The sequence below is a fragment of the Acinonyx jubatus genome, chromosome F2 (genome assembly GCF_027475565.1).
Source record: "Acinonyx jubatus isolate Ajub_Pintada_27869175 chromosome F2, VMU_Ajub_asm_v1.0, whole genome shotgun sequence".
NCBI lineage: Eukaryota > Metazoa > Chordata > Mammalia > Carnivora > Felidae > Acinonyx > Acinonyx jubatus.
This window is the reverse complement of record NC_069394.1, coordinates 4,709,303-4,722,592: the sequence shown is the minus strand read 5'-3', so window position 1 is coordinate 4,722,592 and position 13,290 is coordinate 4,709,303. Positions and strand designations below refer to the sequence as shown.

Below are 13,290 nucleotides of genomic sequence, written 5' to 3'. Positions count from 1 at the left end.
CCCAGCACAGAGCCCAACATGGGGCTCGAACCCACGACCCTGAGATCAAAACCTGAGCTGAGATCAAGAGTTCGATGCTTAACCAACCACGCCACCCAGGTGCCCCCTGATGCTGCTTTTATTCTTTCTATTATTGGGTGGTGAAATTAAGGTCCAGAGGGTCAAAGATTTTGCCTGAGACCACACAGCTCTGACTCGACCCAGGGCTGGTATTCAAATTCAGAGCCCTCTGACCCCAAAGCTCCTGTCTTTACCAGTGAGGACTCCCCATTCCAACCCCCTAGCTCACTTCATTATTCAACCACTGAGGCGTTTGTAGATGAGCAACCTGAGACTCAGGAAGTTCAAGTGCCCCTTCCCAAGGTCACTGAGAGAGTCGGAGCCATGGTTAGACCCTGAATGTGGGTGTCATTGTTTTAAAACCATTATTCCTTCACACTGGACATTACTCTTCCTCAAACTTGGATTAACCAGTGACATGAGCAGAAAGGATGCACTCAGTGTCAATGAGGGCTCACTGACCTGTGGTCCAGCGATTCCTGGAGGCCCTGGGAGGCCCCTGGGCCCAGCATCTCCCTGTAGCAGGAACGGGAAAAAAAAACAGTAAGAATCAGTGTCTGGAGCTTATACCCAGAGTCACCAGCAAGCTGCTGCCCTGACACACCTATTCACTGATTTCCCGCTGAATTTTCCGTCTCCTGCCTCCATCCAGCATGTCTGAGCAAAGGGTGTGGGCAGGTGGCAGTACTGAGTGTGACCATGCATTCATGGGCAAAGCCCACGTCTAATGGGGTGGCCAGTCCCCAAGATGACCCCCTGCCTCCCATAGTCACACCCTTGAGTAGGCTCCCCCCACATCTGTACCAGAGAGGCAGGGCTGTGATCTCCAAAGATGATACATTTCATCGCGGTGACAAGGACAAAGTTTCCCCCTTTCTCCTTACCTTTTTCCCTTCTGTGCCTTCTCTCCCTGGCTTTCCCTGGAGACCTTTGTCCCCTTTAAAACCTGGCAGACCAGGAAGGCCCGGGGGGCCTGGAGGGCAGTCATTGCACACATCCTGCAGACAGTAAGTAATAGTTACTGGTAGAGCAAAAGGAGACACGTGCAAGTGATATAAAAGCAAACGGGTGGATCGAGTCGTTACCCAGAGCATTTGTGTCTAACTTTGCATTTTTCTCTTAATCTTAATTAGATTTTAGTACTGATACCTCTGGATTATTCCCTCCCTTCTCTCTACTTCTAGCCAGCCAGACTGCTCGAAGTGGAGCCCACAACAATGATGTCAAAAGTGCACCACTCCCTGTGAGCATTTAATAACATTACAGATTTGATGCAAACATTTAGTATTCTTACAAAATAACATGTCCCATCTCTGAAGCTGGCGACAGAACCAAGCTGGAAGCCAAGTTCTCTGTCTTGTGCATTTGCCTAAGTGGTTTGTACACAAGGCAGTCGAACAAAGGAAGCAATGGGCACACACCCAATGTGACCACACACACCTGGCATTGTTCTTTGTCCAAAGCAAGCATTTCATAAATGGTCCTAGGAATTGACCTTTGCTCTACTGCTTTGAGGCAGGTGAGTGATGTCCCTGGCATGATTCTGAAGTCCTCTGAGCCCAGGGAACATGATTTCTAATTTGTCTGTGTCATCCCAAGACCTTGCAGTTTGGAGTGCAGTGTGCAGCAAATAAAACTCACTGGCTTGACCACACCGTAGCCTGTGTCCTATCCCAGAGTCCTGCTAGTTTCTCTGCAATCCTCCCTCCCCTCGTGTGACAAAGATTGGATGAGATCATACAGAGGAGGCACTTAGAATAATGTGAGATCATTCCCAGTGCATTTAGGTAGTAGCCTCAATTCATGCCTGCACTCAGTGACTCCCTCAGTGCAAAACTACTTGCAAAGCATCCAGTTGGGCTCCACACCTTTCTGCTTTGAGACCCGGTGAGTATGTATCTTGAAGAGTTCATGCTTACATGGCGTCCATCGGCACAAAACAAATGCACCAACCACAGCCTTCTGATTGCTCCACCAGAGGCGTGTGCACAGGCCCGTGGCAGCTGCACGTGTGCATACTAAAGGTGACAGTGTGGGTAACTGAGCATTCTTCTTGGTCTCTAACTCAGGATGGTCTCTGACTCACAAAAGCAACTCTGAATGGCTTACTTTCCTTTCATTTGCTTCACTGCTACTCAACCTTTTAAACAAATGTTTACTTTGAGAGAGACAGAGAGAGAGAACGTAAGTGGGGTAGGGGCAGAGAGAGAGAGACAGACGGAGAATCCCAAGCAGGTTCCATGCTCAGTGTAGAGCTCGACGCAGGGCTTAATCCCAGGAACCACATGATCATGACCTGAACCAGTTATCAAGAGTCAGATGCTTAACCGACTGAGCCACCCAGGCTCCCCTCGTATGTAACCTTTGAAGAGTATTTAGAAATCTCCTGCACCAAGAAGCCTTCCTGATTGCTTCAGATGGGGGACTGCTTCTGACTCTTGTTCCCACAGCCCCAGGAACTCCTGCTATTGAAGTGCTTGCCTCACTGCTGACGTGGTCCGTGTACAGGTCCGTCCCTTCCCCGCCACGCAAAAAGAAGGCGTGGGCTCTCAGAGACAGAGGTAGAGTTGCTTTATCTTTACATGTCCAATTCAGAGCAAAGAGCCTCCTGCCCATCACGAGTTCAATAAGTAAATGAACCAACCCAACTGCCCTACTGACCCTCTGACTTTTTGACGTCCTGTGCCATCTTCTTTTAGCAGGTGGTCTGAGCTGCTGGTTGAATGTTTTCTAGAGGCTGGGGAGTGCCAAATGTTGGGGTGTACAGAGTGAAGGTGAAAGACACAAACCAAAGTATACTGGTTTTGGCTGGTGTGTTTTGTTTGGAAGAATAGCAGATTTGGGAGGAAATCCCCTATTCCTAGACCTTGTCTTGTGGTTCTTTCAAATGAGGTATCTCTATGAAACTCTGCAGCGATGGGTGTATGCTCTGTGGGAATGGGGCTAACCTGGGGGCACCAGAGATTCTGGCCACTGAGCTGTGGCTGGAGGCACTGGTGGACACAGTGGTGATCCGGAACCATTCTTTGTGGTGGGATCCACACCACGAAGGGGTTATCTGTATCTACCTAATATAAAATCTCCCCGCCTCCCTATTTCTTTCCACTTTCTGGAGGGCTAGCAGCCTGGGTCTGTCTTCGTCACAGATTCTGTGTAGGATGGCTCATTGAAGATGAGTTGTAGCAGGTCCCCAGACCTGACAGTGTGGGGGCCGGACTTACCACACTGACCCAGTCCAGGAATCCAGGGAACACAGTGAGAGCAGCCCCCCAACCTGCAATCGCATCTATGCTCACTCTGGCCCCTGGGACCCCCGGTTTTTCCCGGCCCTGGGCTACCCCAAATGCCTTGAGACTAAATAGGGTTCTGTTTGCAAGAGACCACACGAAGCCTCTGCCCACCTGGGATCCTGGCTTCACCCCTCTGAGTCTCAGCCTCCTAATCTGTGAACAGAGGACCTCAAAGTCCGGTGAGAAATAAACAAGATAATGCATGAAAAATGCCTGACGCCATGCCTGGCACATGGTGACAGCACAACAAATCTAGCTGCTAATGTACCCCTGCGATTTCTGTTAGTCTTTCCTTCCCTGAATCTGCTGTCTTGCCTCATCTGCCGATAAGATGCCCTTGGTCATCAATACTGGCTGCCAACTTCTCTACTTAACCGAGCTGTTCAGGCAACTCACTCAATGCCTTTGAGTCCATTCCCTTATCGTAGGGTCATTCTCCTTCCTTAGGGGATTGTTACAAAATCTAAATGAAATAATGCAGGCAGAGCCCCAGTTGTGTTGCAGGGTTCTTTGTGTGGGGTCTATAAATGCTGATTCCATCTGGTCTCTACCCCCTTTCTTTTGTCTGGGATGTTTTCATCAAACCCAGCTCACTGGGTTGGTAGTCAGCAGGGTACAGTACAGCAGGTAAATGCACCAGAAAATGCCTACCAAAGGGAGGAATGCCACAGACTTTGCTTTGTGAAGAAAGCAGTTGTTGCTTTCCAGGAGTAGAGAGAACCTCCAGGTCATCTTACCCAACCTCTTGCCAGATACCTGAATCCTTGCTGCAATATCCCTGCCAAAGGGCCACCGTGCAGCCTACCCATCCAAGCTCCAGGTGACAGGCAGGAAACTTCCCACCTATCTGTACTTTATCAGGTAGCTGTCACAAGCTCTGGCCCATGCAAGATGAAGTCAGATGACAGGGGCGTTAAACACGGGGGCCTGCAGCTGGCCACATGAGGTTTGGGTCTCAGCACTGCCATCATCCAGCTCTGTGACCTTGAACAAGTAAGTGCCTTCCCCAGCTGGGCTCAACCTCCTCCTTGGTAAAATGCAGACGTAACAGCGCCCACCCACTGGGTTGTTTGTGAAGATCAGATGAAATAATATTTCTCCAAAGGAGCCATCTGATTGATGGAGATATCCTGAGGATGACCTTGCTGGGCACACATCCAATTGTGGAAGTTCATTTAACCAGGACTCTTAGGAGATGAACTTTCTACCCAGGCAGTTTTCCAACTATGAGAATGAAGTATGTGATGGTATAAATTCCTGGGGGCAGAGATAAATATTCTGCAATAAAAGGTGCCTTCTCAGCAAGGGAGGGACTTTCCACCAGCCACCTGGCCCAGACCAGCAGTCTTTAACCTGCTATAAAGTAGGGAACGATAATAGTACACTCTGCTGACCTGGGCAAACCCACTTGGCCCCAGGCTGTTGTCTACAGGGTTTCCAGGCAAAGTGCAGCTCCATGGCTCCAGGGAGCCTCAGGCACCACCCTGAGTGTGGGTGCCCACTTCCTTCCGGGGTGCCCAGCTGCTCTGATGAACACAGCTGCACCCTGTAGCAAGTAAGGAACACCAAGCTGACTAAATGTCATTTTCAATGCTGTAGCCATAAAGCATGAGGCTCCACATTACTGTTATCATTGGCAGAAAGGCTGGGACATCTTGAGGTAGAAATCCTTGCAGGGGAGGGACAGGGCTGATGCAAACCCAGCTCCTTCTAGAGCAGTGGAATTATGAGAAATGATTTAGGCTCATAAAACCCTGCGATAAACAAGGAATTGAATCAATAGGTAATGATTTCTTGTCATGTCCTTGACTGTGAAAAAAGCTTTCTCTTGTCAATTAAAATCAGGAAAGACTTTCTACTACTATTTTAAAAAAATAAAATAAAATGTAGAACTTTCTATCAAGGCATCTCAATGTGTACAGAGATTACAAATCTCAGGCTTCTGGAAAGGTCTTCTTTTCCCTTTTGTTTTCCTCCCTTGCTCTCAGACATGAACTCTGTTTTGTTTGTTTGTTTGTTTGTTTGTTTGTTTGTTTTGACATCACCCAAGTGTTTGGAATGCAGGAAGTGAGGAAGAGGCTGATCACACAAATGCCAAGCTACACCCTAAATTAAGACAAAGGCTTGACACAGAGCCAGGAAAAGTGTCCTCCCCACTCACTGCAGTGAGACTGTTCTTTCTGAAGCACAGACCTTACGCATCTGTCTTGCTCACAGCCTGTCCTGGCCTCCACCATTTAAGGCCCGAGGCCCTTGGTCAGGCACCTGGACACCTAGTGGTTTTGGCTCAATCTCAGCAGAGGGATGTCTAGCTTCTCAGGGCTCTCGGCACTCATGGACAAGATGGACAGGTTCGGAAAACCATCTAAGTCTGAACCTAGATCTGGTCTCCTTCCGGCCAAGGGGCCCAGCAGCGGCCTTCACCTCCCTGAACCCGTACCCTGGCCCTTGCATTGGCAGGACGCACACCCAAGCTGCCTGACTCTGCCTACGGCCCCCTGTTCAGAACACGAGAGACAGCCCTGTGTGGGGTTAGAGGTCAGTCTCTGAAATCAGCGAGGACTGGATTTTGCATTCCTAGAAAGACACTGACCTTCAGGGTCTCAGGCTCCTTACATGCCAACCTACAATGCAAACGGTACCAACCTCCTAGAGCAATTGTAGAAGAGAGAGATACACACCCAGCATTTAGCACAGCCCTGCACAGGAGAACTTTCTGTGAGGACAGAAATGCTGTGTATCTGTGTCATTCCAATAAGACAGGCTCTAGCCACATCTGGCCATCATGTGGTTGGAACGTGGCTAGTGGGACCAAGGACCCGAATTTTTAATTGCATTTAATTTTAGTTAACTTAAAGTTAAATTGACACCTATGGCTGGTGGCTGCCAGACGAGAAAGAGGATTTAGCGCATCGCCGGGCACACAGGGAGTTCTCAACAAATACTGCTTCTGGCCTCATTGACACTAACACACGGTTGTTCAAACAAAAACCCCCACAACTTATTGAGATCTCCAACTTCCCATCACCATTTTCAAAACGCATGCACATTTGCTTCATGCTTTTACCTTGACCAAGAGATTTATGTCCCCTGGAGACAGTAGAGAAGAAGGCCCCTGCCAAAGTAAAAAGAAGTCAATATGGACACACACAGGAACGTGCACACAGTGTATCCCATTCTAGCTCAGACAGTGTAAGGGCTTCAAAGTGCGCCCCATCACGCAGAACTCATCTGTGCCCTGCACACCATGCAAAAAGCCCTGCGTATGTCCCAAGCCGAGGTGGCACAGGAAGAAGTCACTTCTGAGGTCACCATACAGGCTGTCAGTCCTAACCAAGTCTGACTGACATCAGCCTTTCTGGTCCCCAGTCCCCTTCTGCTGGCCCGTTCTCCTGGTGGCCTCTCCTCCCCGCCCCCCTCAAAACCTCATAGGTCATATGGGTGCTGTGGAAGGCAAAGGGAGGCACTATCCTGGATTCCCCAGATGGGTAAGAGCTGTTGCCATCAGTCATTGACAACCTACTATGAATCTAAAGCCACTTTTCCAGCTCTCCCCAGTGAAATTGCATTCTAATCCTCACCCTTCATTATGGGTTGAAGGAGTGCTAATTCTGGGAAGGAGATCTCATTAGTCAGGGGTAATTACAGAGCCTCTGAAGGTATGTACATAGAAGTCTGCAGGTCCCCAAATTTGCAGTCAAACCCACTGAGTTGGATGTGTTGTGTTAGGATTATGGCCAAGGTGGGGTGGAGGCTGGGTTCATACTGGGGTATAAGGAACACACAGCTGGAGGGAAAGCAATGCTTAGAAGGCAGACACTGAAGGAAGAGAGAATTCTTAGGTAGAACTGGAGTAGAGGGACATGGTTATTTTGCAAACTTCTAACTTCTGCAACGGAGAAAGAGTGCCAGAGAATCCAGTCTCCAGGGGAAGGTATTAGATTTTCCTCTATAATATGGGAAGCCTGTGGCCACAAGTGAACATACACTGCTGAATTCTTTTGATTAAGTCTGTGTTTGAGTTTATGAATTATGAATTACCTCTAGCATCCTGGGGACGCTGACACCAATACCATTTTCCAGGCTACCAAACCCCTTTCCCTGACCCTCCAGGGCCCCTGCCGCATCCTGCGGCTAACCAAAGCCATGTGTCGGCACCACGTACGTTTGCCTAGGATAACCTTGGTAGTGACTGTGGATGGGTGTGGTCTCCCGGGCTCCTGGGTACAGGTGCTCTATCAACCCTCTGGACTGTGACCCAAGGAGGATACCCAGGACAAAGGCTGGCAGACTCCGATTTGGAGGTGCCCAGACAGTGCCAGCCCCACAGGCAGAGCTCACTTTGAGTGTGGCTGCTACAACAGAAGCCGAGACCTCCCTCGTTCTGAGCGAGACCCTCTGCAATATCGTTTATTAAAACTTTAATTTAAAAGCAGAAAGAGGTTTTATCCTGAAGCCTTACATTTTTCCCTGGGAAGTTAATACTGTTCAAATCGGGACATGTGCATACTGCTGGCATCGCATGAGCTGCGATGTTTCCATGCAGTCATGAGAGCCCCGTGTAATCAGTCGGGCCACACCAGACCACACAGCCAGGCAGCACTCACAGAGAGACAGAACAGGGAGCAGATGTTCAGTCTAGGTGCAGCGTGGCCTCGGGGAAGAGTTTAATTAATGCCTTGTACCCTCTTCCATAAACCTCTCGGGGTAGGTCACTTAAGAACAGACAGGAACGGGTCTGTGTGGTGCAGTGCCTTCCGAGGGTGGGCACAAGGTGCTTAGCCGTCTGCCAGGCTGGCCTCTGAGGAGTCACTCACACATGGATCATTCCAGGAGTGCCGGACAGGTAGGCAAACAGACAGTGGGAAGTGCTGAGGCCAGTCTGAGCCCTCCTCGCCTCCTCGTGAATCGCTCCACCAGCTGCCGGGGATGCAGGCTGGAAATGCAGGACCGAGCCATACAGGGGTGACACACAGTGGCCTCGTGTCAAGGTGGGACAGTGCCGTGGTGCCGTTCACAGATCCAGATCCCCATGGGGTCAGGCCAAGACTGCCTTTCCCCCACCCTGTCCTGCCTCCCTCGATCCCCAAGGGCTTCACCCTCAACCCATCCGCTGCCCAAGAGTCCCCGCTAGAGGCGCAGAGGGGCCCAACCCTGGACGGGGATGCCCAGCACAGGAGTCCTGTGGGTGCAGCGCCGGAGAAGTCCTCTGGGACCGTGCAGTAAAGGCTGAACTCAGCCAGCCAGGGGCGTCCAAACCCACTCACTCTGACCTTGCCAGTTCCTGACGGGTAACCTCGACGCCTTCACACGCCTCACCTGGTAGGGCCTGGGTGAGCTTCCCTTCTGGGTGATGTGCCATGCTTTCCCCGAGCACCTGCTGCCCTCTCACATCCGTGTGACCCCAGGAAACTGCTGGAGAGTGAAGTGCTGTCCCCACAAGCCTTCCAGGGGAGACACACGGGGAGCCCTGTGCTCTGTGCCTCTGCATCCTTCCGTGCTGGCTGCCACCTGTGTCCTCCCTCCATAAGGAACTGTCATTGTCACCATGAGTGGAGCTGCCTTCCTGAGTTCCAGGAGTCCTCCCGGTGAATCACTGAGCCTGAGGGGGCTTGGGGACCCCCTCTGACCAGCAAGAGCAGAGACCCCAACAGCTACTGGGATGTATCTGGGGCCATTTGTGGGCAGTGCATTCAGTGAATTTAATGGTGATGAGAAACAGACCTATTGCTTCTCCCTCCTCTATTCCCCCCTTCCTCCCTCCCTCTCCCTCTCCCTCTGCAGGTGACCAGCTATAAGACAGCCATGCTTCTGCACATTGCCAGCAGTCTGTGTGCTGGCTTAATTCTCTTTGCAGAGAGGTGTCAAGGGCTAGATTTGGCAGAGGTCATTTGAACCCCCGTTTAGTCTCCGGCCTGAACCTTACTCTCCCCTCGCGTCATCGGGGCCTTGCACCGGGCTAATGGCTTCTGCGGGGCTGACTTCACTGCTGCAGAGCTGGCTTGGGCAGAGGAGGAGGGTGAGTGAGCGGCCCCTCATCTCTCACATGACCTGTCACGTGTTGCACGGGTACGGCCTCCAGAACCCTTCTGAATAGACCAGGATCCCCATCCAGGTCTCCTCTGTGCCCAGCACCCCAGGAGAGGGTGTGAAGGTTGCTGGCACCCACAGTGGCCTCTGAGCCCTGGGTGCTTGTCTGAGTCCTCCAGGTCAGGCTCACAGGACACTGACGCTTTCAGGTCCAGCTTGAGCTGAAGCTTCTGGCACATGAGCATCTTGGTTTTGGAACCAGACTTATGATCTCCCCCTCGTGACCTCAGAATCCCCAGCCCTGATGCTACCCTCTCTTCCCTCCTGGGTAACGTCTTTCAGTGGATCAGTGGACCAGTTTCTCCCGCGTCTGCACTGCTGCCCGCCTGCCTGGATCGCTCATCTTCACCACTCCTTTCTTGCAGGGCCCCCTCTACCCCATCCAGTGGCTGGGTCACTTGGCCAAGCCTTTGGGCTTCTCTGCCAACAGCAATATGGGGGATATGCATGATGCATGTGAGGGAGCCCACAGGAGCCTTGGGCTGGACCGCCAAGGAGCCGACGTGCAGGACCAGTCATTTCCCGGCAAGCAGGAGCCATGGGCTAGACCACCAAGGAGCCAGCACGTGGACCAGCCATTTCCCAGCAACCCCATGGCTACCACCATTCCCATCATATAAAAGGGGAACCGGATGGCGCTCACATACTGGACAGGGGCAGGAAATGGGCCAGTTAGGAATTTGCAAGGTACAGTGGGGTCCATTTGCCCGCCCCCAGATCCACTCTCTACCCTCTGTCCTACTCAACAACCTGACGCTGCACCGTGGGGAATGTGTCATGGGGCTAAGTACCTGCTGACCTTGGCTAAGGTGGACAAGGAGAGCCACCCTCAGGAAACTGGAGTTGGGGAGACCCTGCTCCCATGCTGGGCCCAGCTCTCTGGCAGTGGCTTTGAACCCACAACGACAGCTCCAATTTGGCAGCCCTTCCCCACCCTTGTGCTCTCACTTGGTGCTGAAAACTGGGGTCAGGGTCATGGCCATGTCGGCCTCCCACTGTGGCTTATCTCTGGGCTCCCCCGCATCTCAGATCAGCCTCCCGCCCGTGGCTCTGTGAGAAGTCCCTCCTTCAGCCTCTCACTATCTGAGTTGTGTTTTATTCTCACTGGAGCCCTGACTTGAGAGTCAATATTCATCCAGAACAGTGAGATGACATACTGGTTTTCCAGGAGGCCCTCTTTCTCCTGGATTTCCTGGTACACCCTAAGAGAAGAAAGAAATGAAACATTAACTGTGCTAAGCTCATCATCCAGAGCCACTCTGCTCATGCCCCCCCCCCCACCTCTGTATCTGCCAAGTGTAACAGGGTTGAAAAAATTCACCCAACCGTAAAGACTGGCACCAGTAAAAAGGCATGGTTTGCAACCTCAACCCAGCACTCAACGCTTCCCAGAAAGTATTCAACTGTGGCAAATATTTAGAATATGCCAACCCTCCTATGACTCCTATCCAAAATGCAAAGCTGCAAATGGCTCCTGCACACATCCCACCATCCTTCTCCAAACACAGGTGAAAGGGCCAGCTTGGAGAGCAGGACTGGTTCTAATAGCACGTTGAGATTGGGGCAGGTAAATGAGAATATGTGGACAGGCTCTAGAGTGTAACTTCCTCCTCTGCAGTGGAACCAAGGAAGGGAAGGGGAGGGTGACTGATCGTCCCTGCCCATAGTGAACTGAAAGTATAGATGGAGAGATGCATGTCTAAGAGTAAATGCTACCGCTTAATGGCGCCAGACATCTTTGTTTCATAGGAACTCATTGTTGCCAGCCTACCATCCGGTCAGCGGATGCAGTGAGCAACACCCATGTAGAAGACACATGGTCCCTATCTTCTTGGAGCTCAGATCTATCTGAGCAGAAGCCAGACAATGGATACTAAGAGATGACTATCGTCGTCACGATGTCAGAAGTGATGCACCTTTAGCATCAGATAAGGGAGAAAGCCCTTGCAGGGATGGGTCAGGAACAAGTCCGTGGAGAACAAGTCCATGGTACCTGACTTGAGCAGATAGGACCAGGTAAGGAAATTGACAAAAAAAAAAAAAAAAAGGAGGCGTTGTATGGGACACTGGGAGCTAATGAGGTTCTGAAAGCATAACACAAAAGCATAAGGAGTAAAACTAGACAATACAAAGTCATAGGTCACGATCAACCTAGGTCACAGATCAAAACTCTAAAAATGTTCCTGGGGAAGGGGCAGGGATTAGTGGAGAAGCACTATTCCTCCGGGGGTTCCCTGGTCAAGGGGAGGCTGGGAGACGGTGGAGGAGGGTGGGCTTCCAGGGGGGTCCATAAGAACCCCAACTGAGTGGGTACCATTTCTCATTACTTACGTCCTGGCCAGCTGGTCCCTGGGGGCCGGGGAATCCGGGTAAGCCTCGGGATCCCTGAGGAAAAAAGAAGGCAAGTCACTCGCCAACAGCTTAAGCAAAATTAGGTCCCCCATTCCTTGGCAATAGTTGGTTCCCATTGTACAAATGGCCTGTTACTATGAGGAATCTGATATAATGCATGTGCCAAGATTCCCTGCTCAGTGATTACTCATTTCCCCATTGCTGTGGAAGTGGGAGTGTCACACACACGCACGTGCACACACACACACACACACACACACACACACACACAGAATGCTCTGGAACACCTTCACTGTGAGCCCTCCTGCTCAGGCCCAGGAGGAAGGCCCCTTCCTTGAGTGGAAGGGTCACAGGGTCAGCTCCCGCGGTGAGCGCACCGGGGCTCACCCCTCTGCATCTGGTGGGCTGCTGGCTGGCTGTGCACAGTGTCCACTATGTAGAGGACATTTATTACTTTCTATTAGAAAATCATTCCCATTCTGTTGAAAATTTCTGGACAGTATCAGGAATTCTCACACATATTTTACACTGTGGCTCTCCCTTCCTGTGGAAATCTTCCTTAAATAGAATCAGCTCTCTGTCCTGGCAGGTGCCGGAACTGTGCCACACGGCAGCTCAGGAGCAAACCCTGCCTCTCTGAGGACTTCCCAAAATGTCCCCTTCACATCGACCCCTCTGTAGAAGCCCCATCCGCCGTATCACCAACCCTATTGCTATGCTACATTAACTTGTTCTGAAATCGGATGGCTATCAATTAACTGCTCTGAGCCTCTGTTTTCTCATCTATAAAAAATGGGTATAAAAACGCCATTTCTCGGTTCAGAACTCACTGAGTGCACAGAATTTTCATGCAAAATATGTCATCATCGGTGCTAATATGCAGCTCCTCCCGCTCTGGGGGCAGTTTGTAGAAATTCACATTTTCCTGGTAAATGCATGCATATGCTTATCACCCATGGCAGCCACTCCTTAGAACAAATGTTTACGGAGAGCTTTCCTGTGGCTTCACCGTATTTAGTCCATCAGAGCTCTGCAAAGGCCCATGGGTCTTTCATGCCCACTTTACGGATTAAGAGAGATTCCCCCCACCCCCCCCCAACTTGATCAGGATAATGTGGCTGGGGGTGGTGAAGCCAGGACTCAAAGGCAGTTCTGCTAGTAATTAGATAAAATTCGTCAAGCCATGCTGTCCTTCTGTGATGCAGAGACGCCAAAAAAGCAAAGCCAGTCTCATTCTGCCCAACTCTAGCACGCACACACCGGATTCGATGACCACCCATCCCCTTCCTAATCTACCACTCTAGAGACTGGCGGTTATTTTCTAGAGATTGGAACTGTTTAATGTTAGGGATTTGCAGAAACCACTTTCATTTAGCTGCCCCAATATAAAATTGCTTTAATTAGAAAAGAATTTCTCCATGAAGCCCAGCCCTTCATTTCACTCATACTGTACCGGGGGCCCTTTGTCTCCTGGTGGTCCAGAGGGTCCCTAAGAAAC

The 13,290-nt window shown here is 50.9% G+C and overlaps 1 protein-coding gene across 6 annotated transcripts in view; it reads right to left on the bottom strand.

Annotated features, from left to right (window-relative positions):
* Nucleotides 1-13,290, bottom strand: part of COL22A1 (collagen type XXII alpha 1 chain) — a 259,422-nt gene that overhangs the window by 56,195 nt on the left and 189,937 nt on the right. For all 6 annotated transcript variants that reach the window (XM_053208097.1, XM_053208095.1, XM_027063837.2 and 3 more), the window contains 6 exons: nt 13,246-13,281; nt 11,772-11,825; nt 10,598-10,642; nt 6,418-6,465; nt 945-1,058; nt 523-576 (listed from right to left, as the gene is read on the bottom strand). In XM_053208097.1, the coding sequence (XP_053064072.1) occupies nt 523-576; nt 945-1,058; nt 6,418-6,465; nt 10,598-10,642; nt 11,772-11,825; nt 13,246-13,281 (351 nt within the window). The remainder of the gene's footprint in view (nt 1-522; nt 577-944; nt 1,059-6,417; nt 6,466-10,597; nt 10,643-11,771; nt 11,826-13,245; nt 13,282-13,290) is intronic.